Source organism: Sturnira hondurensis, unplaced genomic scaffold (assembly GCF_014824575.4).
Source record: "Sturnira hondurensis isolate 20B ecotype Veracruz unplaced genomic scaffold, ASM1482457v3 Scaffold0016617, whole genome shotgun sequence".
In the NCBI taxonomy this organism is placed as follows: domain Eukaryota; kingdom Metazoa; phylum Chordata; class Mammalia; order Chiroptera; family Phyllostomidae; genus Sturnira; species Sturnira hondurensis.
In genome coordinates, this window is record NW_028089248.1 from 6,903,714 (window position 1) to 6,929,326 (window position 25,613).

Genomic DNA, 25,613 nt, shown 5'->3' on the forward strand with positions numbered 1-25,613 from the left:
CAAAAACTGACTCCTGAGAGCCCTTTGGGCTGCGTGCTGTGAGGTCAGGTTCTGCCCAGGCATGCCCTCCACCCCACTGGACCCTGAAGAGCCTCCTGTCCTAGGGGGCACCCCGGGGCACCCCAGGGCTACCCCGTCCCTCGCAGAGGGCCTGGTGGCAGGCCTGGTGTGGTGGGTGGGCTGAAGTGGTCTCTGGAAGTTTGGCTCTTGCTGATCAGCCAGTGAGTGGGGAGCAAGCAACCTGCTCGTGCAGAGATGTCGGTGACCTCTTTATTTTCAGCCAGCTCAGTGGCTGCTGGGGACAGGCAGAGTCAGGCCAGGCCGTGGGCTGCAGGCTGACCCCTGGGTCCACACCAACTCAGAAAGGATGTGTGGGGGTAGGAACCTGCCACCCACTCATCCGACGCCCACTGCCCAGGGTGGACATGTGGCCCAGAGTCCCCAGCCATGGCAGGTGTCCCCGGGACGCCTGGGCCTCCAAGGGACAGTGGAGTGGTCAATGCCCAATAAATAAACAGTACGGTCTCAAACCACCCAAGCCCCAAGCTCCGGAGCAGAGGGCTGACAAAGCTCTTGACTCTGACAAGAAGCTGGCTCAGTTAGCTGTCTCAGGGGGCAGAAGGTCGATGCCCTGGCTCCACCCTCGTGCCCCCAGGGAAGCAGGCTGCTCAGAGGCTGGAGCAGGAAAGAGAAGGGTCTGGCTTCTGGGAACTGGTTCAGCTTAGCCCACACCAGTCAAGAGCTGCCCCTGGGAGCAGATGTCAGGTCAGGGTGGGGGCAAAGCTGCAGAGCCCCAGTGCAGGTGGCTCCTGGACAGTCCTCGGCAGGAACCCTCCTCCTCTCCTTGCCCAGGGCCCCCTGGGGCAGCAGCTCCAAGTAGCTCAAGGCGCTCTGCAGTGAGGTCAAGCAGTAGCCCCCCTCTCCAATCAGATACCTGCGTGGAGGCGGTGCCAGTCACTGAGGGGTGTGAAGAGGCCCTGGCCTTCTAGAAGGGGCATCTGCCCTCAGGGGGCAGGGCCTGGGCACTGGGGCCCCACAAAGGCTGTCAGGGAGGCTGGGCAGGCAGACAGACCACTCTTCGGGCAGACACCCTTCAGGCTTGGGCCCCAGCTCTCCCCACCCTCCGCCTTGGCAGGGGGCTGAGCCAGGGGGGTAGAACGGGGCCAGGGAGAGGGGCGGTGGGCCGAGTGCACAGGGCGCATGCCCAGCTCCAGGCCTGGGCTCCTACCCCTCGTGGATGAACTCTTCCAGAGCGGCGCACTCTGACACCAGCTGCGGGAGGCCACTTCTGAGCACCACGAAGGACAGGATGGGCAGGAGGTCATCGGCGCCACTGCAGGACAGAGGCTCAGATGGCTGGGGGCTCTGGGGCCGAGGGACTGCTCAATCACCAATCCCTGAAGCCCCAGCTCAGCCCCTGCAGAGGTCCTGGGCTTGCTGGCTGCTCTCTCTGCCCAGCACTGCCCAGCACCGCCCCCCCCACCCCGAGAGCACCTAAGAGCCGCCAGGCCATCCCCAAAAAGGCTCCACAGAGGATGGGTGGGGGTGGCTGCAACCTCACAAGGTGGCCCGGGCCTGGGGTGCAGCATGACGGGGGGTGGCCTGCTCACCCCTGAAATCAGGTGTCACTCAGCTCAGTGCCCCAGTACCCCAGGCTCTTCGTGAGAGGTGTCTGAGTGAGCTGATCAGGGAGGGCCCAGAACCCCAGCGCCCCAAGGCAAGGGCCCCACAGTCAGTGGTCTCTTGAGAAGAGCACGGGGCAGACTTCAGCTCCAGTCTGACAGGAGAGGGTAGCTTCTCACAGGGCGCGCTCCTTCCCGCTCAGGCCCCGCCCTATGTCCCCAGGCACCGCAGGGCTGCCGGGACACAGCCAGGTGCCAGGGGAGGAAGCTGGTGAAGCTCCGGCGAGACTAAGCTAGCTTTCAGCCCTGGGGCTGCCACCTGCAGCAACTCCCTTGGCAGCCAGATGGCAAACTGGTGACGGGGACTGTGGGGGCCCGGCTGCAACTCCCAGCCGACCTGGCCCTGGGGTGGGTGGGGTGGCACCTGTCTCCCTCTCCTCTGGGGGAGCTCCACCCTGCTGACCTCCCACTCAGCTCTGACTTCTACCTGTCAGTCACATGCGGGCGCCTGGGTGTGGGGAGGTACCACGGCCTGCCCGCCTGGCTGCAGCGTGACCCTGGCCCCTGGGGCAGGTGGCAGGAGGCAGAGCCCCAGCAGGTGCTGTGGGAACACCAACCCCAGGCGAGCACTAGGGCGGGAGGCTGCGGGCCACAGGCAGGTCCAGGTGAAACTGAGGCAGGACTAGGCACCAGGGCCCTGGGCTCTGGGGGTAGGGGACAGGGAAGATGCAGGAGGCCTGGGGCTGGGGCCCAGAGCGGGGAACAGGCTCTTCCCCTTGCCGGGCAGCTCACCCCAGGTGTGCCACAGAGAAGCCAAGCACCTGCTTCTGTGGGGGGGCAGCCCCGAGGGCCCCTGCCGCTAAGAAGCCCCTCAGGGAAACCCTGGACCCGAGGAGCAGTGATGTGTCGCCCACCGGGGCTGGAACTGCTAGGGCAAAAAGCCATGGCCCTGGTTGCAGGCAGAGTGGGCAGGCGCTCTCCTCCCCAGCCTCCGAGGGCGGGCCCTCCGGTGTTAGTGCCTGCCCCAGACTCACATGGCTGCCGAGCCGGGTGGCGGTCCAGCCTCGGGCGCAGGCTCCTGGGCCCTGTGGTAGCCCTCAGCACAGGCGCAGATGGCCCTCAGGGCCCGCACTGCACGCAGAAGGCAGGCTTTGGTGAGGGGCAGGCCCGCCCCCGAGAGCCGACAGCTGGCAGCCAGAACAGCTCCCCAAACCCACACCGCCCCCGCCCATCGCATGGCTGACCCCTCCCTCGGACGTAGCCGTTGCCCGGCTCAGGTCCCATGGGACACACCCCACTCGACAGGAGGAGGGTCTACAGCTCCCAGATAAGGCACACAAGCCCAGGGCAGCCAGCCACTGGGACAGGGGGCTGGGACAGGTGGCTGTCCCTGCCCCCTCCTCCCAGTGCCCCTCACCGATGCACTCCAGCTTCTTTTGGGGGCAGCTCTCCAGGACCAGCAGCCCCAGCTCCTGGGCTGCTGCCCAGTAGGGATAGGCACTGGCTCCCAGGCTCTCCGGGCCCCGAGGAAGCAGCTTGCTGGGGATGCCAAGGGCGGCCGGGGGTGCATTCCTATAGAGCTCCATGCTCCTGCTCAGGGCGGCCTCCCGGGGTCGGTGCACGCTCCTGGGGCAGAGAGAGGCCAGGCTCAGCAGCCTGAGGGGCCCTGCCCAGCACAGAGGCAGGGCGGGAGCAGCTGGCCAGACCCTGAGTCACGGGAGGCGAGATGTGGCCACGGGCAAATGGGAGCCAGCTGAGGATATGCTCAGAGCTAAGCGCCAGGGAAGCACAGGCAGGGCAGCCCCAGAGGGGAAGGGCCAGTGACACGCAGGAAGACCCCACAGGGGCCCACAGCGGGGTGGCACCTGTAAAGGGCCAGCAGCAGGGGCCACAGTGGGGAGAAGAAGGCCTCCTCGATGTAGGCCAGGCAGCGGTCCTTGGAGATGCCCACGTTCAGGCCTTCGAAAGCCAGGAGGGTCAGAGAGAGCAGCCTGTCTGCCGGGACAGAACCACACACGGCACTGTGGGGCCAGCTGGATGTCCCCCAGATGAGCCCCTCCCCCATCACCACGCCTCCACCCTCTCAGAACCAGCCCCAGTGTGCCTGGGGCCACAGCCGGCATCCTGACTCAGAGGCAGAGGGGCACCTGCCTGGCCCTCCCTCTACCCGCCGTCACACCAGCCCCACCCCCAGCCCACGAGGCCCAGGCCCAGGACCAGAGCTGGGGTCTGGCCCCTCATCCCTAGGTGGTCATAGGGTCCCGCCCAACCTCCCTGAGGGGCTGAGGGGGTCTGCCTGGGAAGGAGCGCTGAGCAGGGCTCTTTCTGAAAAGGGTTTGTACCCAAAACTGCAGGAACCTGGAGACACTTGAGAAACACACTTGAAGACAAGAAAGCTCAGTCCCAGAGAGATGGGGTGCCCTCCTGGGGAGGGCACCAAGACCCTCAAGACCCTCAGCAGGGGCCCCACAGTGAGAACAAGGCCCTGGACCGCCAGGCCTCCGCTGCTGGCGCTTAGCAAACCCTGGAACCCCCTCCTTGTTTGGGACTTGGCAGCCGTGGTCCACCCTTGGGGAACCCACACACTATTTGCAAAGTGGGAGACGCTGGGGGTGAGCCCATCATCACTGGCAGGCTGCATGCATGGGACAGTCTTTGGCCTGGAAGGACTCAGAGTCTGAGACAGCCCGGAGGACCAGCTGGCTGCCAGAGGCTCTGAGGGCAGACTCTCCACTTGGCAAGACTGCCATGGGTCAGCCCGCCGCCCCCCCCCCCCGAGAACACGGCCGTGGACAGAGGGGCTGCCAGGCCCACAGGCAGCCCACCACTCCCAGAGGCAGGCAGGTGCCTGTCTGGGAAGCAGGCTCTGCAGGCTGGGGCTGGCGTGGCTTCGGTCAGAGGAAGGGTCCCTCCAGGGCCTGTTGCAGGTCCAAGCAACTCCGCACCCACCGTCCTGCGGGCCACACACTCACCTATGGCCTCGTGGATGTCTTTCACGGTGCCCCTCAGCTGTGCCAGCAACGGCTCCTCCTTCACCTCTGGGGGCTGAGGCTCAGGCCGGCCCCCGGGGCCCTGGCCCCACCGCTCAGAGGTGGCCAAGAACTGCCCCAGGTCCTCGAAGGAGCTATCCTTGCCCACCTGGGGTGAGGGAGGCCCCTTAGGGCTGTTGTCCACCCCTCTGTTGGGGAGCCCAGGCTGGAGTGGGGCTGGCGGGGGACTGGGAGGAGGCCCGTCACGGGGCCGTAGGGCCGGGCTGGGCTCCAGGGGGCACGGCATGCAGTAGAGGCTCTGCGAGGGTCGGAGCCGTCGGCTTCCAGGGGCCAGCAGCCCATCGGCATCAGGGGGCAGGGAGCAGCTGCTGGGGGCCAAGGTGGCGGCAGCGCCCCTGCTCACGACGGGGTACAGCGCCCGGTACACAGTGCACTGCAGCCTCTTCAGGAGCTGGGAGATGGGGTGGTCGGGAACGCTGCAAACCAAAGTGGAGGCTGTGCATGTGGGCCCAGCGCGAGCCCGGCAGGTAGGAGGGGCTACAGTCCACTTGCTGGCCTCTGTCCTGGGGGCTGAGCAAGCCAGTGCTTCCCCCACGTCACCCCCTCACCGCCGTCCAGAGAAGCATCTCATGTACTCTTTCCAAGTAAAGTCTGAGCCGCCCTCAGAGAAAGCAGATGGAGGCCAGTGAAGAAGCATGGGGCCAGGGGCCAGGCCCTGGGGCGGCACACGGGGGCTGGCCTCCTCATCTACCTTTCCCCTTCTAGTCCTGCCAGCCAGCAGCCAGGGGAAGGGTCTGAGGATCCAGGTACCTGAGCAAGTGGGACACCAGGCTGGTCACCAGTGACAGGTCCCCAGGGCTCCTCTTGAGCTTAGCCCTCCAGTGCTTGGGCCAGTCCTGCAGGATGGAAGGCCCTGGAACAGCACATGCCCCCGCCCCCGGGGGGTGCCCCTCCCTCCCTGCCCTCACCACAGCTGCACCCCAAAGGTCAGGCCACACTGTTGACACCCTCCCTGGGGTGCAGGGAAGACCCGACACCATGAGGCCCACGTGACCCTGCATCCTCTGTCCAGGAGCCCGCCCCCCCCCCATGCCGGCCCACAGCTGCCCTGTAGGACTCACATGGTCTTGGTCGTACTCCAGGATGGCAGCGTAGAGGGCCCGCTGCTCCTGCTCCTCCGGGGTCAGGGCGACTTGGCTGCAGAACCTCCTGGGGAGAGAGGGCCAGGCGGCCTCAGTGCAGGGCGGGCACCACCCGTCCTCCAGGAGCTCGGAGGCCCCAAGGGCCCAGGGACACACCTGTTGGCCGCCTCCTGGAGCCGCAGCCTGCGCTCCTCCATCTTCCTCTGCAGCTGGGGCTGGGTTAAGGCCACTTCTGAGGACCCGCATGTGCCCCAAGCCTAGGCCGTCCCATCGCCCAGCCAGACACAGGAGGCCACCACCTCGGCCCCCCAGGAGGTGCAGTCCAGTCCACAGGCCAAATAGGCACCCGCTCAGAGAAGGATGGCAAGTCCTTGGCCACTGGAGGGTGGAGGCTGTGGGCGCTGGGTGTGGGGTCAGGGTGTCTTTGCAAAGGCCCCAGGGGGTGAGAGGACCATCCCTGAGCACGAGCCTCTCCCAAGCTGGAAGAATTCTGCTCCCACGCTGACTGAGTAACCCACCGACTGACCCATCCGGCCACCTTTACCCTCCACCCCCTTCTCTCAGTGCAGGCTCACATCCTGAGCCTTCCCCTCTGGACTCTGAGGATGGATGGATGGAAAGGATACAGTCTCCTCCCGGGCTCTGGCGATCACCAGGTTCTCCATCATCTGCCGCTGCAGGGACAGGGTCTGGAAGGGGAGGAGGGAGTCATGCCTGCCCTCCCCTCCCAGCACAAGCCTCCCTGGGACCCGCTCACCAGTGACGTCTTCTGTAGGGCCTGGCTGGCATCCAGACGGGCCACCCGGGCCTCGTAGGCAGCCTTCAGCTTCTGATTCTGCAGGGAGGCCTCCTCCAGGGGCGTCAGCTCCCTGGAAATGGTGAGAAGCTGCTGTCCAGGCCCCAGGAACCCCAGCCATGCTCTGGGGACCCAAGGACCCTTCCTGACCCAGCCCTGAGCCCAGAGGTGAGGACACAGAGAAGAGGGCTCTGGCAGGAAGTGAGAAGGAGGAAGGTCTCAGAGGGCTGGGCCACTGTCTGCTGAGAGGTGGGTGTCCAGTGGCCAGGACTGCTGACTCTGCACCCCCTCACGGGAAGCTGAGCATCAGACTTCCGTGCGGGTCTGTCACGTGTCTGACAGCAACAGGCAGCCCTCTGAAGGCACCATGTGAGCCAGACAGACTAGTCTGCAACCCGTGAGGGGGAGCCATGTCTACTGATCACTGCCACCAACAGCCACCCACAGAGGCAGCTTCTGCCCCACGTCTCCTTGAGGNGAAGGAGGAAGAAGGTCTCAGAGGACTGGGCCACTGTCTGCTGAGAGGTGGGTGTCCAGTGGCCAGGACTGCCGACTCTGCACCCCCTCACGGGAAGCTGAGCATCAGACTTCCGTGCGGGTCTGTCACGTGTCTGACAGCAACAGGCAGCCCTCTGAAGGCACCATGTGAGCCAGACAGACTAGTCTGCAACCCGTGAGGGGGAGCCATGTCTACTGATCACTGCCACCAACAGCCACCCACAGAGGCAGCTTCGGCCCCACGTCTCCTTGAGGTCCTGGGTTGGAGGGGGATGGAGGCCGTGTGCCGGCTCTGCCCCAGGGCTGCTGGTGGAGAGTGGGGGCCCTGTAGCCTGGCGGTGGCGAGGGAGCCGCTGGCCCTCCTCGTTGACCCTGCTTGCTCGCTGGCCTCTGGGACTTGATGTTTTTCATCAGCTCTAGAAAACTGTCATTGTGTTTCCAACAGCATGCCTCTCCTGTCTTTTTCGGAAACTCCAGTGACCCACGGTAGACCTGCCTCTCAAGCCTCCTGTCCTCAGTTTCCTTTCTGCGAGTCCTGCTGGGTGTCCTTCGACCTTCTGTCCAATTCACTCATTTCTTTTCAGCTTCATCTACTCTGCTGTTATCAAAGTGTCATTTTTTTGCACATATGTAGGTTTCTATGGAGGAGACACAACTGACCGTCGAACAGCACAGTTTGAATGCATGGGCCCACTTATATGCAGATTTCACTTTAAATTAAAATTTACTTAAAATCCGTGAGTATGAGCAGATGTCGCAGCTCAAAACCGTGGTGTCTGAGGGTCGGCCGTGGTTTCCATCTGCTGCTGGGACTCGCGTGTCCTGAGGTCCCCTTCAGCCCTGCTCTGGGTTTCAGCTGCACGGTGCTCCGTGCCCCCAACCCTCAGTTGTCTGAGTATCAACCGTAACTTGTTGTCACTATTGCCACTCAATTTGTAAAAGTAATTCTGCTATTATATTTTTTGTTTTGTTTCCACTTGGTTCTTTATCTGCCAGGCCAGGTTTTACAGTTTCTTGTTCCCTGTGGGATTTCCCCCCTGTAGGTATTTGGGTATTGCCTTTTTATTTCTCTGAATGTAGAACGTATGACTGTTTTATAAGCTACGTCTGACAACTCCATCTGAAGACTGTGTGGGTCTGTTTCCTTCCTTCAGCTTCTTATTTCTTTCTGTGCTTAGCTATCTCAGACTGTGTGCCTCTCGCTTTACGGAAATTCAAGGTGCTTTTACCCAGAGACGATCTGTGTGGTTTCTGCCGGGCACCGGGTGGTCCATACGGAGACCTGTGCTCACGCCCCCGCACCCAGACTGAGCCCCCTCCCTCCTGCCCCATCTTACTTCTTAGAGCTTTGTGGCTCCACCACTTGGAGCCTCTGGAACATCTCAGGCGGCAGAAATGGGAGAAGCTTCCCCCCTTCGTCAGAGTACACCCGGCGGTGCCGGCTGGTTGCTGAGGGCACAGGAGCAGTCACAGGCACAGCCGGCTTCTGGCAGGCCTTCCCTGCGAGGCACACAAGTCAGCGTAAGGCCCACGTCCCACAGAGGACACAGACTCGGGCGGACGCCCCAGAAAAACCTGCTGCTGACACCCACCGAGCTTGGCAGCTGTCGACTGGGCCCTCTCCAGGCACTGTTCTGCCAGCTTCAGCATCTTCAAGGTCTCCAGGGGCACGGCCTCCCCAGCTTCTAGGGAACAAGAGACAAGGAGACTGGTTCCCTTCACCTCAGTCACCAACCAGATTTTTGCTGAGATAAAAACAAGGGCCCTGGCTGGTGTGACTCAGTGGGCTGAGCAAGGGCCTACGAACTAAAGGGCAGTTCAACGCCGGTTCGATTCCCAGTCAGGGCACACGCCTGGGTTGCAGGCCCAGTCCCCAGGAGGCGACACGTGAGAGGCAAACACACATTGATGTTTCTCTCCCTCTCTTTCTTCCTCCCTTCCCCTGTGTCTAAAAATAAATAAATAAAAATCCTTAAAAAAAACCCAGAAGAATGTTTGCTGTCTCCTTACCTCTGATCCCTGGGCCAGCCCACCCACCCTCATCTCTGACTATCCACCCTGGGTTCTGAGCCCGGCTAGCCCAGCCTCTGGCCGGCTATTCCGTTGTCTCAGCTGCACCATCAGGGTCCTCTCTCCACCTAATGGGGCCTTTTATTTTTTAATTTAATCTGTATTGTATTTTCCCCCCATTACCATTTAGTCCCCTTATCCCCCCTAATGAACCTTCTCCTCTGAGACCTCACCTGTACCTCCAGCCCCCCCTCCAGGTGGGCCATGGTCATGGGCCCTTTCACAGAGACAGTGTCATTGCTCACTCCCTGCCTCTGGCTGTGCCCAGCCCCCCTGTCACTGCCCCACCTCTGGAGACAGCTCCTACCAGCAGTCGCCACAGGAGCTCCACCTGAAAAGCTGCGGACAACGCCAGCCCAGCTCCTGCCCCAGCTCCTGCCCCCTCCCAGCTGGCCTGTCACCACGCACTCCCACTGAAACTGCCCTCATCCCCACCTCTGCCCTATTCCAAGTGCTCCCCGACCCCTCAGGGCCTCTCTCCTCAGGGACCCCCACCCCCAGCGAGGGCTACTGCCACCCAGCTCCTCCCTGTCCTCAACCCTGCAGCGCGCAGAGCTCTGCCAAGCTCACTGGGGACGCCCACCTTGCCCTGGCCACTGTGCCTGTGCGCACTGAACTGCAGGGCACCAAGCAGACTGTGCCACTAGGTAGCCCTCTGTTCCGCCCTTGCTAGTGCGCTCCTGCACCCCCTCTCCTGCTTCCCCCACAGCTCACCATCTACCCCTCCACCAAGGCCACAGAGGTGCAGCTTTAAAGAATGTCCCCAAGTCCACCCACCTCAGGGGGCCTCACCACTGACGGCCTCCCCAAACTCCCTCCTGGCCTCTTCACTTGGAGCCTCCGAGAGTGAACCCCCACACAAGGATGGCCCTTGTTACACCCAAGGCTCTGCCCATCCCTAACACACCTGACCCTCTCCAGCCTGCCTGCCTTCCTTACTCAGCACCCACCCTCAGCGCAGGGCTTTTGTACATCCCTCTGCGGGGAACGCTGCCCCCAGCCTCTGCCCAACTCACTCCTCTCCTCAGGGCACCTGTCCCTTTCTGCTCCCATGTCACGCACTCTACCATAGCTCATGCTTACTGAGTGCCTGCCCTTCGCAAAGTGTGTAGCATAGGCCACCCCAGGCCTGAAACCCACCAAGGGCTACAGTGTCCAGAATGTGCCCAGCCCAAGAGCAGCCGTGAAGCTGAGAGCTGTACCTTTGGTGGTTTCCACTTCTTCCAGCAGCACCTGGGAGATATAGTGGATGCTCCTCAGGTATTCTGCATATGCCTCCTGTGCCCAGGAAAGAAAAAAGGCAGGGGTCAGGCAGTGGAGGCAAAGATACCGTCACTTCTTCCCACGGCCCTTGTGGGAAACAGGAACAGTGGTGTCTGCTTCTCTCTGAGATACACCTGAGTGTCTGGCCAGTCTGCCTGGGGCTCACACAGCAGCGTCCCTCTTCTCCAGACTTGAAGGAAAAGGTGCCCAGCCGGGTGTCCACACCTGCTCCCACTGCCTCTCTCTCCAGCACAGGAAGGAACTGAGAGTCTCCTTCAGAGACCAGGGAAAGCAGCGAGAGAGCCACTGTCCTTTCTCACTCCGTGCAACAAGTTTCCTTCCGGAGCCGCTCATTCAGTGGCTCTGGTATCTTTTTCCCGGAAGGCTAAGGAGGGAGTCGTATTGCAAACTGTAGAATCACTTTCTGGCTTTTCGGTTCTGGGAAACCCTTTTCCTGAACCCCACCGGCTGGGTTGGCGGGAGTCTAGACCACTAGAATTACTGCCAGTTTCCCAGGTGTGAGTGTCCTGCTTCCTGAACAGAGTGCAGGGCGCCTGGACCCACAGCATGGTGTTTCATTGTTGTTTGGTGCATCCTAGCCCTCTGCGTTTAAGTCTACCCTCAGAGATTAGGGTAAAATGGACTCCGGGAAGGACCTTTGACTTGTGGGGGCACCCGCTGCCCCAGAAAGCCAACTTGGGACTCGGGGACCGCAGGGGACTGAGGGGCCGGGATGCGCCCCCGGCTCGCGCAGCCTTCTCCCACCCGGGCAGCCCTGCGAGGCTCAGCCGGCTTTCCCATCTGGTCGCCACCCTTAGATCATCCTGGGGACAAGGCACAGCCTCCCCGCCCGCCCGCGGCTGAGACAGACGCCTGGAAAGACACTGCTCGGAGGAACCGCAGGGCTGCCGCTCTGGATGTCGTCCCCCGTGAGAATCTGATTAAATCTGCAGTATCTCCCGGGAAAATACACACACGCGATGCCGTCTGCCAGGTCTATTTTAAGGCTGCGCCTCGGACCCCACTGTACCCCCTTCACAAACAAAAGCGCAGCTGTGATTCCCGACGCCCACAGACGGCCGGCAGGCCTGGGAGCTGTCCAAGGTCAGAACCCGACACCCCCGCCCAGCGCCCCCGGCCGTCGCCGTGGGGTCTTGCGGGAGCCCACCCCGCGGCCCCGCCCTCGCCCACGCCCACTCGGCCGGCCTCTCCAGGGGGCAGCTCGCATCTCGCCGCGTCGCGCCGCGCCTCACCCGGGGCCGGTTGCCGGTGTCCAGTTCGATGGCCCCGTTGGCTAGCTTCATGGCACACTGCAGCGGCTTCACCGCGCCGTCCCCGGCCGCAGCGGCCATGGCGCCGGGCGGGGGAGGCGGTGCTGGCGGCCGAGGGGCGGGGCGGAGCGGGCGCCTAGAACACCGGAACGAAGAATGCAGGGGAGCCGGAGTCGCCCGAGCCGGGGAACCGCCGGAACACGCGGGACCGGCGCGGGTGCACTTCCGGCCGCCCCGCCCGCGCCGCGCGCTCTGCGCAGAAGGCGGAGGAGACGGAGCTTTCCAATAACCTCTTCACGCAGTTGCCACGAGCGTGCGAGCTCCACAACCGGCCCCCTCATTTCACGTCCGTGACACGTTAGCCGCGTGGGCCCCGCCCCTCCCTCCTCGCCCCGCCCCTCACGCTCACCGCTCCGTCCCCTCGTCACGCGGCCCCACCCCTCTTTGCCCCGCCCGCTTCCAGCGAGCCGAGCGGAGCCGAACGGCGGAGGCTGGAGAGAAATAAGGAGCGCAGTCCAGGCGAGCGGACCAGAGCTCCGAGCGTATCAGGACTTAGCGACGCCAAGCCGCCGGGACCAGAGAACCGAGCGGGTCCGAGTGCTGCCGGGCGGAGCCGAGGGGGGCCGAGCAGAGGCGAACGGGGCGGAGCGCTGGGGCAGCCGCCATGAAACGGGACCGGCTCGGCCGCTTCCTGTCACCTGCGACTGCTGGGCAGCGCGGGGGCTCGGGCGGCGGCCGGACCCGGGGCCGCCCCGCCCGCAGCGGGCCGAGTGTGGACGAGGCAGCGGCCTTGGTGGCTTCGCGGCTGGGTTGGGGGCCGGCGCGGGCCTGCGAGGACGGAGCTGACGAGGCAGGTAGGTCCGGCCGTCGCCAGGGGCCATGTCCCGCTCGGTGCTCACGGCCCCGGGCCTCTCTCCCGCGGCGTCCTTGGGCGGCAGGCAGGCAAGCAGGCAGGCAGGCAGGCGGGCGGGCGGAGCCTCCCTGGCGCCCGCGCTGGGGGCTGTTTCGCAAGCCGCTTACCCTCCCTGCCGCTCGGACTCGGGCTGGCCTGGGTCCAGTCCCGGTGCTGCGCTGAGAGACAGGAGGGATAATAGCCTCACCTCCGGAGCCCTGGCGGCCGGTTCATTGACAGAGAGCCCGGTGGGTCAAGTGGGGCTTGGGGGAGCTTGGGCCCCGCCGGCAGGGGGTCTGGCCTTGCACTGTCGGGGTCAGTCCTACTGCGTCCCGGTGTGTGATCCTCTCAGCGTGCTGGCGACTTTGGTGTGCTCGTGTTTTGCTGAGGATTTTTGCATGTGTGTGTTCGTCAGGGATATGGGCCTGTAGTTCTTTTCGTGTGGCGCCCTTGTCTGATTGTGGGCTCAGTGTGCTGCTGGACTCTGAATGGAGGCAGCTAGCGTGCTTCCTAAGGTTTTCTGAACCAGAAGACCCCCACTGGCCACATCTTCCCAAAGGCTGTATGTTCAGCTCGGAGCCCAGAGCCAGAACGCTGCCTGTGGCCCAGACGTGGGCTTGTGTGTTAGGGATGTGTCTGGGGAGGCCCCAGGGAGGGTTCTCCACTCGAGGAGCTGGGAGGCTGGTGGAGCAGGGGTCTCACTTCCCCGGGGCCACGTAGTTCCCCTCCCGGGAGCTTGTGGTCTTGTGTGTCCTGTGCGGCAAGCCGCCTTGCCAGCTGACCCGTTGTCTCCTGTTTTCGCCCAGGGGCAGGTCGGCCTCTCGCCATGGGGCACTGCCGCCTCTGCCACGGGAAGTTCTCCACTCGGAGTCTCCGCAGCATCTCTGGCCGGGCACCTGGGCACAGCTCAGACAGACCGCCCTCGGGGGAGCGCGTGTTCGTCAGAGACTTCCAGCGCCTGCTAGGGGTGGCAGTCCATCAGGACCCAGCCCTGTCGCAGTTTGTCTGCAAGAACTGCCACACCCAGTTCTACCAGTGCCTCGGTCTCCTCAGGTCCTTCCTGCAGAGAGTCAACGTGTCCCCGATGAGTCCCCGGAAGCCCTGCACACAGTAGGCACCCCCTCCTTCGTGCGTGTGGGGTGCTCAGACTAAGCCCTTGTGTGCTCTGCTGTTCTCAGCACGGGAAGGCCATGGTGCCAGGGCAGCAGACTCGTGGGAGCCCCGTGTGGCTGGGGTGGGAAGCCAGGGTGGGGGGTGAGGGCCGTGGTGGCTCTGAGTGCTCCCGTGGAGGGGCAGGGGCAGCCGCCCGTGGGGGAGCACAGTGAAGGGAGCAAACCTACCCCTGCTTGCTGTGGGGCCACTCATGGCCTGCTGATCCTTTACAGGGTGGGTGTCCAGCCCCCGGCAGAAGCAGAGGAGGGAGCATGTCTGGGTGAGTGCCCAGGACCACATGTGTGGTGGGAGGTGGGCTCGCTGTGGGCTGGTGCTGATCAGCCCCGGGCTGCCGTCTCTGTGCCTCTCCTCAGTGGATCTGATCCCTTCGAGCCCCGAAGGCCTGCGCAGCCTGGTGAGGTGGGTGCATGGACACGCGGCCAGCTGTGGGGCCCTGCCCAACCTGCAGAGGGCACTGTCATCCGAGTACTGCGGTGTCATCCAGGCCGTGTGGAGCTGCGACCAAGGCCACGACTACACCATGGACACCGACTCCAGCTGCGGGACTCTCTTACTGGACAGTGCATTGGCAGTCAAGTGGACGTGGGACAAGGAGGTGGCCCCACGGCTCACCCACCATCGGAGGTCCAACCCTCCTGGGGCTGCTGCTCTGAGCTCCCAGGGTGGAGCGACCACAGTCTGGGCCGAGACAGAGCTGCTGCCCAACACGGATGTGGCCCGGCCTCCTTCAGATGGCGGCCCTGTGGGGCCTGGGCCCTCGAGCCCCCTGCCTCAGTCTGGCCTCCCCCCGAGTGGGGCTCCAGGTAGGAGGCTCCTCTGGGCCATCAGACCAGGATCCCTGCTCCTGAGCAGGGTCCTCAGCAGGCAGTTGTGTGTGTGGGCGTCTGACGGTAGGGAGGGCCGAGGACTCTGTGCCTGCAGGCCTGCGGAGGCACAGTCTCTCTGCTGTCCTTCTCTGCCTGCTCAGCCCGGGGACCGAGGGAGAGAAGAATGGGGCCCTTGTGGTGGGGTGTGGGGGAGCAGGACGGCTGGTGCCTCCGAGGCTGTCTTGGGTCATTTCCTGGGCCTTGGCCAGGGCCCTGGTGACACCTCAGTGGGACTGGAGTGGACAGGCTCCTCTGCTGAGTGCCGAGGGGAGACACAGGCCCTTGTTCGGGGCCCGATCCCACAGTGCCATGGGGGTGGTGCAGCTGTTCACGGATGTCACATTAGCAGGGCCAGGCCGGCTTCCCGCCTGCTGTCAGCTGCCCCGCATGCACCTGTGTGTGGGCACACAGCTGCTCCTGCGTGTGCAGCCTCTGTGGGCTTTCAGAAAGTGCAGCTCCCAGGCAGGGTCTGGGTCTGAGACACTCAGATGCTGGGCGGGAGCAGGGGCTGTGTCGGAGGGTCCTGAGGGCCTCATGGCTGCTTAAACTATGTGTGCGATACCTCGATAACAGCGATGTTTGTAAATGTCCTGAGACATTCGAGCCATGTGAGTTGGCCCACCGTGGAACGGCTGGGTCTGAGTCTCAGGAGGGGCTGGTTTCTGGTGCCTGTACCCGTGCCGGACACTCGGGGCTCCGCTGGGCTGGCACTTCCCTGGGGGGGGGGGGGCGGGGGGGCTGGAATGGGAGGCTGGAGGACCCCGGCGCCCCCACCAGGCAGGCTCTATGAGGCCACGCCTGCCTGCCCGGCCGGCTGGCACTGGGCAGGTGACAGGGCCCTGTTCTTTGTTTCTCAGGGCAGTTGGGTGCGAAGCAGTCGCCACCTCCGGCCTCGGATGATCGGGTAAAAGACGAGTTCAGTGACCTTTCTGAGGGGTGAGAGAAGAGGGGGTTTAAACAGCCTAAAGTTTCTCCTCGGAAAATCAAATCCCACCACCCCGGGGCTGCTGCCCGCGTTTTGGCTGGGGGTGCTTCCAGGTTTCTCGGTCCTGACTGGGGGCTCCCTGGGTCTCAGAGGGTGCCCCACCCTGACGCAGCCACCAGGGAGCAGGACGTGGGCGGCCTCTGCTGCTGCACCTTCAGAGCCTTAGTTCTGTGTGACCCCACGTGTCCTAGAACAGAGGAAGCCAGTGTCATGCTACAGCCGTGGCTTGGGGCTGTCCACTCCTGGCCACCCCGCCTCTGAGCCAGGAACCACTGACACCCCCCCAGCCCCGCCCCTGTGGCTGGAGCGAAGGTGCACTTTGTCTGCAGACTGGAGCAGTTTTCAGTGTGACTCCAGCGGGCGCCAGGGACCACGGTCCTGGAAGAACCCGCATGTGTGCTCGAGAGCCACGCCGGTACCCACAGTGGTCGCAAGCTGTCCTGCAGGCTGCCGGCCAGCCTCCAGCCTTTCTGGAGAGTGGCAGCTGCCCAGCTGGGACAGTGGTGGACGGCGATTCATGCTTCAGGGTGAAGGTCACAGACGCACAGAGCTTTTCTGGCCTTTGTGACCTTAGAAATGGCTGACAGCTGACCTGTCTGCCTGGCAGGTGCTCAGTGATAGGATGAGGCGGTGTTCTGAGCACCTGCATGCTCAGAAGCCCACCGCCTGCGAGGGTCTGCCACCTGCCAGGGGCCCCGTGGAGAGGCCCTAGTGTGAGGAGCGTGTGGTTCACGGGATCACCAGCCTGTTGGGCTTCAGTTGCCCAGGCTTGTTTCTGTTAGGAGGTGGGATTGGAGATTCGGGGGTTTTGGCTTCTTAGGATGCTTTCAGGAGAACGATACGTGGGACGTGGGGGCCGCATGGTGTCTTTAGGCAGGAAGTTGCGTCAGACCAGTTGCCCACCCTAGGGCTTGGCTAAAGGCTCCCTCTCTGTCCTAGGGACTTCCTGAGTGAAGACGACAATGACAGGAAGCAGAGCATCCAGTCCTCAGACGAGTCCTTTGAGCCTGACCTAGAGAAGAAGTAAGGGGACAGCCTCGCTGCACGTGCCTGGGGCTGCGGGGTGGAGTCGGGGTTGGGGGGGGGCCTGGGCGCTGCTCTCTGATCACATGCTTTTTGGATCAGCCCGCCAGGTCCAGCACAGTGCGGTCCCTGAGTGAGCTGCCTTTTCGGTTCAGCTCTGGAACCTGGTCTCAGGTCCCACGTGAGGGCAACGCAGGCCTGTGGGCATGGCCCAGGCAGTTCCGGAGCTCCTGGCCTTCCCTGTGCCCGTCCTGCTCCTCGTGCCGAGTCTCTGGGCCCGGGTCCCAGCTCTGCGGCGTTCTCAGCTATGCCTCTGGCGCTGGTCTCTGTGCCGCTTCTTTTTAAAAGATTGTGTTCANGGGCCTGGGCGCTGCTCTCTGATCACATGCTTTTTGGATCAGCCCGCCAGGTCCAGCACAGTGCGGTCCCTGAGTGAGCTGAGGCCTTTTCGGTTCAGCTCTGGAACCTGGTCTCAGGTCCCACGCGAGGGCAACGCAGGCCTGTGGGCATGGCCCAGGCAGTTCCGGAGCTCCTGGCCTTCCCTGTGCCCGTCCTGCTCCTCGTGCCGAGTCTCTGGGCCCGGGTCCCAGCTCTGCGGCGTTCTCAGCTATGCCTCTGGCGCTGGTCTCTGTGCCGCTTCTTTTTAAAAGATTGTGTTCACTTTTACGTGTGGAGAGGGGAAGGGAGGGAGAAAGGGAGAGAATCATCCACATGTGGTTGTCTCTCTCGCGCTCCCCGCTGGGGACCTGGCTCACAGCCCAGGCGTGTGTCCCGAATAGGAATCAAACTGGTGACCTTTTGGTTCACGGGTCGACCCACTGAGCCGCACCAACCAAGGCCTGGTGCCACTTTCTTGTCCAGTTGTTTCTATGACCTTGTCTTGACCTTCTCTTGTCAGGGACTTGGGCGGTCTCTCAGTTAGAGCATAGGGTCCTGGCAGGCAGGGACTGTTGCACTTGTGTCGCTCTCCTCCCATTCTGTGCCCGGGAATAACCCCAGACCCTGTGGCTGGCAACGCCGATGTGGGCTGGCCCTTCACTGTTCACAAGACAGCGAAAACGAGGGCCACAGGAGATGCAGAGCGCAGACTGAGAAGCAGTCGCGACTTTTCCTTTATATTCCAATACTGCTTCGAGTAAACGGAGGACAGTTAGGGGCTCTGGGGCTCAAGAGATCAAGGCTGGGTGTGGCACTGAGCCTCCACCTCCCACAGCCCGCCCATGGCTGCAGGGACCCACCTGTGGGACCCACAGGCTCTCAGAAGCCTCCTGGTCTCGGCAAGCGTTGATCTAGGGTGGGTGGAAAATGGCAAATCACTGGCCACAGTGAGGCTCTGGTGGGGTGGTGGTGCCCCTCAGAAGAGGGTAGGGGCGAGCAAGCAGGGACACGGGGCTCCAAGAACAGCTACTACAGAGGTGAGGAGGGGAGGGGCCTCTCAGTCACCAGAAAGGTCCTTTTAATGCTCTGAGGAGGACAGTTATTTATGATCCTTAACAACTGCAGTAAAAGACACAGAAGTTCACCATTTATAAGCATACAGTTCAGTGGCATTAAGTACATTGACAGTGTTGTGCAGAAACCACCACCATTTCCAAATTTCATCATCCCAAACGGAAGAAACTCTGTTCCCACTAAGTGATGAGTTCCCCACCCCTGACCCACTGCCCACCCCCGAGACCCGACAGCCTCTAATCTGGGAGCCCATTTGAGGGACTTCATGGAAGCAGACTTACGTAATGTTTGTCCTTTCGTGACTGGCTTCTTGCACTCGGCACCATGGTTTTGAGATTCACCGTGTTGTAGCCTATGTGAGGCCCTGATGCCTTCCCGTGGCTGAATGACCCCCTGGCAGTGATTTTCAGGGTGTGCCATGGCACCACCAGTGTGCCACAAGGGTCTTTAAAACATGTGGCACCTGGCTATTTAGTCAGGGGCACTGACCTTTTTCCCCTTAGATTGTCAAATTACAAAATGACAACAGCCAGCACAATGACAGCCGTCTGGTATTCGTGAATCAAAATTACACCTTTTTCTTTTTTGTCAGTTTGGCAAAAACACGTTGTTTGGCATGCAGCAGAATGTGATTAGCCTGTGTGTACCTTTTGGTCACTGTTGTGAGCAGCACTCCGAACACCGGTGCCCGAGCAGCTGTCTCACCTCCCTGGGGTTCTGCAGAGCACGTCCCCCCAGGGAGGACTGTTGGGTCGTGTGCTGAGTCCATGTTTGACTCTTTTTAAAAAAATATATTTTATTCCTGGCTGGTGTAGCTCAGTGGATTGAGTGCCGGCCTGCGAACCAGACAATCGCGGTTCGATTCCCAGTCAGGGCACATGCCTGGGTTGCAGGCCAGTTCCCGGCAGGGGCCAGTTCCCAGCAGGGGATGCACAAGAAGCAACCATACATTGATGTTTCTCTTCCTCTCTCCTTCCCGTCCCCTCTAAAGATAAATAAAATATTTAAAAAATATATATATATATATTTTATTGATCATACCATTACAGTTCTATTTCCCCCTTCATTCCCTTCCACCCTGCACACCCCTCCCCCACCATTCCCCCCTTTAGTGTATGTCCACGTGTCTCAAGTTCTTTAGATTCTATATTTCCCCACTATTCTTGCCCTCCCCTATCTATTTTCTACCTACTGTCTATGCTATTTTCAGTACCTTCTCCCCCCTTCTCCCCCTCCCACTCCCCTGTTACTAACCCTCCATGTGTTCTTCATTTCTATGGTTCCACTCCTGATCTAGCTGTCCTCTTAGTTTGCTTTTGTTTTAGGTGTGGTGGTTAATAACTGTGACTTTGCTGCCCTTTCACTGTTCATATTTTTCATCTTCTCTTTCTTATATAAGTCCCTTTAACATTTCATATAATAAGGGCTTGGTGATGATGAACTCCTTGAACTTGACCTTGTCTGAGAAGCACTTTATCTGTCCTTCCATTGTAAATGAAAGCTTTGCTGGATAAAGCAATCTTGGCTGTAGGTCTTTGGATTTCATGACTTGGAATACTTCTTTCCAGCCCCTTCTTGCCTGTTAGGTCTCTTTTGAGAAATCAGCTGACAGTCTGATGGGTACTCCTTTGTAGGTGACTGTCCCCTTATCCCTTGATGCTTCTAGGATTCTCTCCTTCATTTTCATCTTGGCTAATGTAATTATGATGTGCCTTGGTGTGTTCCTTCTTGGGTCCAGCTTCTTTGGGATTCTCTGAGCTTCCTGGATTTCGTGGAAGTCAATTTCCTTTGCCAGACTGGGGAAGTTCTCCTTTATTATTTGTTCAAATACGTTTTCCACTCGTGGCTGTTTCTTTCCCCCTTCTGGTACCCCTATAATCTGAATGTTGGAATGTTTAAAGATGTCCTGGAGGTTCCTAAGCCTCTCCTCATTTTTTTGAATTCTCATTTCTTCATTCCTTTCTGGTTGGATGTGTTGTTCTTCCTTCTGGTCCATTCCATTGATTTGAGTCCCAGTTTCCTTTCCATCACTATTGGTTTCCTGTGCATCTCCCTTCACTTCAGTTAGTTTAGCCTTCATATGTTCCTCTAATTTGTGACTGTAATCAACCAGTTCTGTGAGCATCCTGATAAACAGTGTCTTGAACTGTGCTTCTGAGAGGCTGGCAATTTCTCGGTTGCTTAGAGTTATTGGCTCTTGGACTTTGAATTCTTCTTGCAACATCTTTTGGGCAGTTCATGCCTGTTACATAGCAGGATCGGAGCCCTAGGTGTTCACCAGAGCAGGGCCACTCAGTCGCTGGGTTGTGATGCTGTATGTGGGGGCGGGGTCAACGAGGAGCAATGGTGTCCCGTCTGCTGCCTCCCGCCGCGGCCCCCACAGGTGCCGCAGCTGCCACCGTCACTGGGGCCCGCGCATTTCATCCCACTGCACTCAAGTGTGCCACCAGCGTCAGCCCTCGCCCCCTGGGGCCTGCATGGTCCATCTCATTGTGTGCGAATGTGCGACCGCGGTCAGTCTGCCCCACACCCTGACTGGGTCCGGGCCACTTGCGAGCTGAAGTCGGGGGATCTTTCCTGCCTGACTTTGCTCCGCTGCTGGCTCCGCCCCTCTTACCGTCCATGTTGAACGGTTAGTTGTTGTCGGACTTACGTATAATTCAATTTTCTGTTCTTTGGCTGTGTCTTTGTTTTCCAAACCTTTGTTGTATTCAGACTTGGCTGTGGGAGAAGGCACAGTGTTTCCACCTATGCCTGCATCTTGGCGGAAGTCTCCATGTTCGACTCTTGGAGGGGCTGCCACGGGTTCCCACAGCAGCCGCACCCTCCATACTCCTGCCAGCAGTGCGCAGGGTCCATTTTCTCCACATCTAGAAACACTGCTATTTTCTTTTTTTAAACGGTCATGCTAACGGGTGGGAAGCATGTCTTGTTGTCCTTTTGGTTTGCATTTCTCTAAGGCTTAATGATGCTGAGCTCCTTTACCTGTGCTGTGTCTCTGGAGGAACGTCTCTTTGAATCCTCTGCCCATATTTTAATCAGTCGTCTCTGCGCTACTGGATCGCAGGGTAGTTTCTCCTGTTCGGTGGGTTCTCTCACTCTCTTATCAGGGCCGTTCGGTGCACAGGAATGGTTTTGAAGTCTGGCTCGCCTAGTTCTCACTTCCATTGCCTGTTTTGTGTCACAGCTAAGAAACCTCTGCCAGACCCTGTGGGACCATGAAGACTCACCCCTGCTTTCTTCTAAGAGCATTGTAGTTTTAGCTCTCACGTTCAGGCCTTTGATCCACGGAAGTTAATTTCTGCATGTGGTGTACGTCAGGGACCTGACTTTATTCTGCGTGTGATGGTTTCCCAGCACCTTTGTTGGGGACACTGCCCCTTCCCTGTGGAGTGGATTTGGCACCCTCGTGGAAAATCAGTTTGTTCTTTCTGCGCTGTTCACCTGGTCTGCATCGTCTGTCTTTATTCCAGTGCCACGGTTTTGATTATTGTAGCTAGTGTAAATTTTGGACTCAGGAAGTGAGTCCCCCAGCATTGTTTTCAAAACTGTTTGGCTATTCAGCGTCCCTTGAAACTCAGTGTGAAATTTAGGGTGTTTTATGCTCCCCTCCCTTTTGCAAGAAACACCATTGGGATTTCGATAGGGGTTGAATCTGGAGACCCCTTTGGGGGATGTGTCGCCCTCTTCACAGCGTCAGTCCGGTAATCCGTGAACATGGGATGTCTGTCCATTTATTTAGGTCTTTGTGTTCATCGGTGTTTTGTAGTTTTCAGCGTACAAGTTTTTCACCTCCTTGGTTAAGTTTATTCCAAGGTAATTTATTCTTTTTGATGAGATTGCAAATGAATTTTCTATTTTCTTTGTTAGCATATAGAAATAGGACTGGTGTTTGGTGTTATACCTTGCAGCTTTGATGAATTTTTACTTTGTACGTGAATTCTTTAGGGTTTTTTACACATCAGATCGTGTCCTCTGTGAATAGAGGTAATGTCCTTCCCTTCTAAGGTAGATGGCTGTTTGTTCCCCAGTGTAACTTCTCCAGCCAGGATACCCAGTCTCTCATTTCTCGCTCCTGATCTCAGAGGGCAGGGTTGAGTCGAACCACCGAGGATGGTGCTGGCCATCCTAGGGCTTGTCACATGTGGCCCCAAAAGTTCCCTTCTCTTTCTGACAAGAGTTCCTTAAATGTCTGGGGTCCAAAAAGGAAAACAAATGTGCGTGTCTCCTCTCGACGGACCCTGCAGGGGGACACTGCTGCACCCGGGCTGGTCCCCGCGGCCCCCGGTCCTGCAGCAGGGCTGAGGGACGGGGCTGGCAGCTGGTGAGCACTTGCCTCTTCCAGCGGCAGCATGGCCCCCACAAGGATGTCCTGTCGGGGCCCAGAGTCCACAGTTGTTGATTCTGATCTGTTTTTCTAACTTCATGGTTGTTTTGTTGGAGAGCGATGCCTAAAGCTTTGCAAAGTGTTTTTTAAATAGATTTTTATAGCGAGAGAGAGAGGAGCATCGATTTGTTGTTCCCCTTACTGATGCCTTCACTGGTGGTTTCTTCAATGTGCCCTGACTGGGGGTCAGAACCACGCCTTTGATGTGTCAGGATGCTGCTCTAACCAACCAAGCCACTTGGCCAGGGCAGTGTTTGGTTTTGATATTTAGAATAAACCCACTCCCACAGTGGCCGTGGTCATCCCTCCCAAGGTGGCAGTACCGGGCCTTTGCCTCCTGAGTTGTCCAGGCTCTGGTGGCTCAAGCCTGCTTCTAGGCCCCCAGTGAGCACAGAGGCTGACGCAGGTTAACCCTGGAAGCTTGAAAAAGCCTGGCCCCTCACATTGGAGAGTGTGCAGGAAAGTGAGAACACTGCGGAGGCCGGACAGACACGTCACTGTACCTGACTGCTCTTTTCTTTCCAGAGTGCCTGGTAAGAAGAACGGAAGCAAAGAAGCCAAGAAGCCCGAAGAACCAAAAATCCGAAAGAAGCCTGGGCCGAAGCCAGGCTGGAAGAACAAGCTCCGCTGTGAAAGGTGAGGCTGGTGGGGGCTGCACTGCAGGGTGTGGCCAGGGCAGCGGCTCCAGTGTGCGCTCTGTTGCAGGGAGGAGCTGCCCACCATCTACAAGTGCCCGTACCAGGGCTGCACAGCCGTGTACCGAGGGGCTGACGGCATGAAGGTGAGGCAGGCGCTGTTGAAGTCGGTGGGGGCCTGGGGGAAGCACCAGGGGCAGACCCACCCAAGGGTGCCCATGGTCCTGGGGAAATGGAGGCACAGAGCAGCCCCCCACCATTGCTGTGCTCCATGGGAGAGGATGCACTAGCCTTTGCGCTTGGAAGAGCACCGTCTTGAGTGAGGAATGGTCAGATCTGCTCCTTTGGGGGTGCTGGGCAGGGCCTGTGGGAGGGGCAGGTGCTGCATGATGGGGGAGTCGTCGTCATGGGCGGCCCAGAACTCAGGGCTGCACCATCCCCACAGAAGCACATTAAGGAGCACCATGAGGAAGTCCGCGAGAGGCCCTGCCCCCACCCCGGCTGCAACAAGGTGTTCATGATCGACCGCTACCTGCAGCGGCACGTGAAGCTCATCCACACAGGTGTGTGCCTGCCCTGCCCCCCGCCCCCCCCCCNCCCCCCCCCCCCCCCCCCCCCCCCCCGGGGAACAGCTCCGAGGGTACACACACCCTTGGGCTGCAGCGTTGGCAGGTCAGCTCAGTTGGTCAGAGTGTGGGATAAGCAAAGAAACCCCAAGGCCTTTCTGTTTATTGCAATGGGTTTTTAAAAAAACTTTCAACGACGTGCTTTGGGAATTGTAAGAGGAAGCCATGCACTATGGAAACAGTGAGGAAGAAAAAGTGCAAGGAGGCAGCGAGTGTCCCTGAGACACTCTCAGCCTGCAAGGGCCACTTCTTTGCTGTGTTCCAACCTGGGCTCACATGACACCAGTGTCACGGTTTCCCCCCTTACTGGTGTGACCATACCACCCATGTGTCCAGAAACACATGACCCACACAATTGCCTCACTGCTGCCCTGTCCAGAGAAGGCAGTCCCTGAATCAGCCTCCTCCTCACAAGACAGATTTCTTAAACGGAAGTCTCATGCGAGTGAGTTCACTCAGAGTTGTCCATTCTGTTGCTGGCTTCCCAGGGACACTCCTTCCCTGTGGTTTTTGCAGTGAGTGTTCTTGTGCACGTTGGGTCCAGCATAGTAATTCCCCCAAGGTGCTCAAGTATTTATTAAGGGACCTTTAAACCTTTAAGGAAACAGGCTTCAACTATCCAGAGAGGCCTCAGAGGAAGCCCCCGCCATGGCTAATGGGACCACAAGTGTCTCTCTAGTGAAAGGAGGCCAGTAGGGTCCCCTGCTGTGGCACTAAGTGTGGGGAGCCTGAGAGGGTGGGCCTCTCTGGGGCCTGTGCTCACCTGTTACTCCCCAGAGGTGCGGAACTACATCTGTGATGAGTGTGGACAGACCTTCAAGCAGCGGAAGCACCTCCTTGTCCACAAGATGCGGCACTCGGGAGCCAAGCCTCTGCAGTAAGTGTGGTCCAGTGTCCCCTCATGGCCACACTGGCACCCGCGTCCTTGCTAACCTCCTTTTGTCCCCAGGTGTGAAGTCTGTGGGTTCCAGTGCCGGCAGCGGGCATCACTCAAGTACCACATGACCAAACACAAGGCTGAGACTGAGCTGGACTTTGCCTGTGACCAGTGTGGCCGGCGGTTCGAGAAGGCACACAACCTCAACGTGCACATGTCCATGGTGCACCCCCTGACCCAGACCCAGGACAAAGCCCTGCCCCTGGAGCCGCCTCCTGGGACCACAGAGGGTCAGGCCGTGAAGCCTGAGCCCACCTGAGGGTGCACCGGAGTGAACTCGCCAGGTGGTAGAGGGGGTCACAGGACGACTTCCACAGTTCCTCCCGTGTGCCCTGACGGCACTGCTTTGCTCACCCTGAGAGCCCTGTGCTGGGATGTGGAGGGCTTGGTGCGAGGCCCAGGTCACCTTTGTGTCCACTCTGGGACCAGCAGTTTACTTTCCTACGTTGACTTGGGGCCAGATGTAAGTTTTAAATAGTTGGTTCCTGTTCCCCACCAAAGCAATCAGGAGATCTGCAACCCACTTTTCAGTGCGGCAGGAGCTCCACGTCACGCTCAACAAATTATTTACAGAGGCGTGATGCATGTTGGGGTCCAGTCAGAAGAGGTGGGGCTCCTGGGAGAGGCCTGCGTTGGCTGTGGCCTGCTGCCTGCTCAGGAGGGCGGCACTCAGTTCCGGGTCGCAGTTCCCATGAGAGGCCAGCAGCTGCGAGAAAACCATGTGCAGTGTGACCCCGACTGAACACCCAGGGCAGAGGGAGAGGGAAGCTGGTGAGCACAGCCACCAGGCCCAGTGTCAGATCTGTGTTCTCAGGCTTACACAGTAAGATCTGGATTGAAAAGCGAACACCACGATCCCTGGCAGGGAAGCTCAGTGGGTTAGAGCATCACCCTGATCCACCAAGGTTGCAGGTTCGACCCCCAGTTAGAGCACACAAACCACCGCTGACGCACAAGCAGGTGGAGCAGCACATGAATGTCTCTC

General features: G+C 60.0%; 3 protein-coding genes across 4 annotated transcripts in view; 1 reads left to right on the top strand and 2 right to left on the bottom strand.

Moving 5' to 3' along the window:
* Positions 1-256: 256 nt before the first annotated feature.
* Positions 257-11,890, bottom strand: VPS9D1 (VPS9 domain containing 1). Of its 2 annotated transcripts, XM_037066434.1 has the most exons (15): positions 11,635-11,890; positions 10,321-10,396; positions 8,641-8,733; positions 8,386-8,548; positions 6,512-6,623; positions 6,381-6,443; positions 5,911-5,963; positions 5,734-5,821; positions 5,423-5,508; positions 4,595-5,088; positions 3,488-3,617; positions 3,040-3,248; positions 2,657-2,753; positions 1,229-1,333; positions 257-934 (listed from the first exon to the last, which is right to left on the bottom strand). In XM_037066434.1, the coding sequence occupies exons 1-15, from the start codon at positions 11,731-11,733 to the stop codon at positions 736-738; spliced, it is 2,067 nt and encodes a 688-aa protein (XP_036922329.1). In that variant the 5' UTR covers positions 11,734-11,890; the 3' UTR covers positions 257-735. The 2 variants fall into 2 exon arrangements, with proteins under 2 accessions (XP_036922329.1, XP_036922331.1); XM_037066436.1 differs by lacking the exon at positions 5,423-5,508 and having other exon boundaries at positions 4,595-5,063.
* Positions 11,891-12,107: 217 nt separating this feature from the next.
* On the top strand, positions 12,108-24,914 carry ZNF276 (zinc finger protein 276). The gene is made up of 11 exons (XM_037066437.1): positions 12,108-12,506; positions 13,351-13,654; positions 13,930-13,976; positions 14,071-14,520; positions 15,441-15,519; positions 16,508-16,591; positions 22,956-23,066; positions 23,136-23,211; positions 23,511-23,628; positions 24,469-24,568; positions 24,641-24,914. Exons 1-11 carry the CDS (start codon positions 12,317-12,319, stop codon positions 24,885-24,887), a joined length of 1,806 nt encoding a protein of 601 aa, XP_036922332.1. The 5' UTR covers positions 12,108-12,316; the 3' UTR covers positions 24,888-24,914.
* FANCA (FA complementation group A) overlaps positions 24,207-25,613 on the bottom strand; it is a 34,889-nt gene continuing 33,482 nt past the window's right edge. The window contains exon 43 of the mRNA XM_037066452.1: positions 24,207-25,334. Within this exon, the coding sequence (XP_036922347.1) occupies positions 25,227-25,334 (108 nt within the window). The 3' untranslated portion in view covers positions 24,207-25,226. The remainder of the gene's footprint in view (positions 25,335-25,613) is intronic.

Coding starts and splice junctions, on each gene's coding strand:
- ZNF276 (XM_037066437.1), top strand. CDS start 12,317: ATGAAACGGGACCGGCTCGGCCGCTTCCTGTCACCTGCGACTGCTGGG. Junction 12,507..13,350: donor GGACGGAGCTGACGAGGCAG/GTAGGTCCGGCC, acceptor GTTTTCGCCCAG/GGGCAGGTCGGCCTCTCGCC. Junction 16,592..22,955: donor GAGCCTGACCTAGAGAAGAA/GTAAGGGGACAG, acceptor TTTTCTTTCCAG/AGTGCCTGGTAAGAAGAACG.
- VPS9D1 (XM_037066434.1), bottom strand. CDS start 11,733: ATGGCCGCTGCGGCCGGGGACGGCGCGGTGAAGCCGCTGCAGTGTGCC. Junction 2,754..3,039: donor AAAGAAGCTGGAGTGCATCG/GTGAGGGGCACT, acceptor TTCTGCGTGCAG/TGCGGGCCCTGAGGGCCATC. Junction 1,334..2,656: donor CCACCCGGCTCGGCAGCCAT/GTGAGTCTGGGG, acceptor TCTGTCCTGCAG/TGGCGCCGATGACCTCCTGC.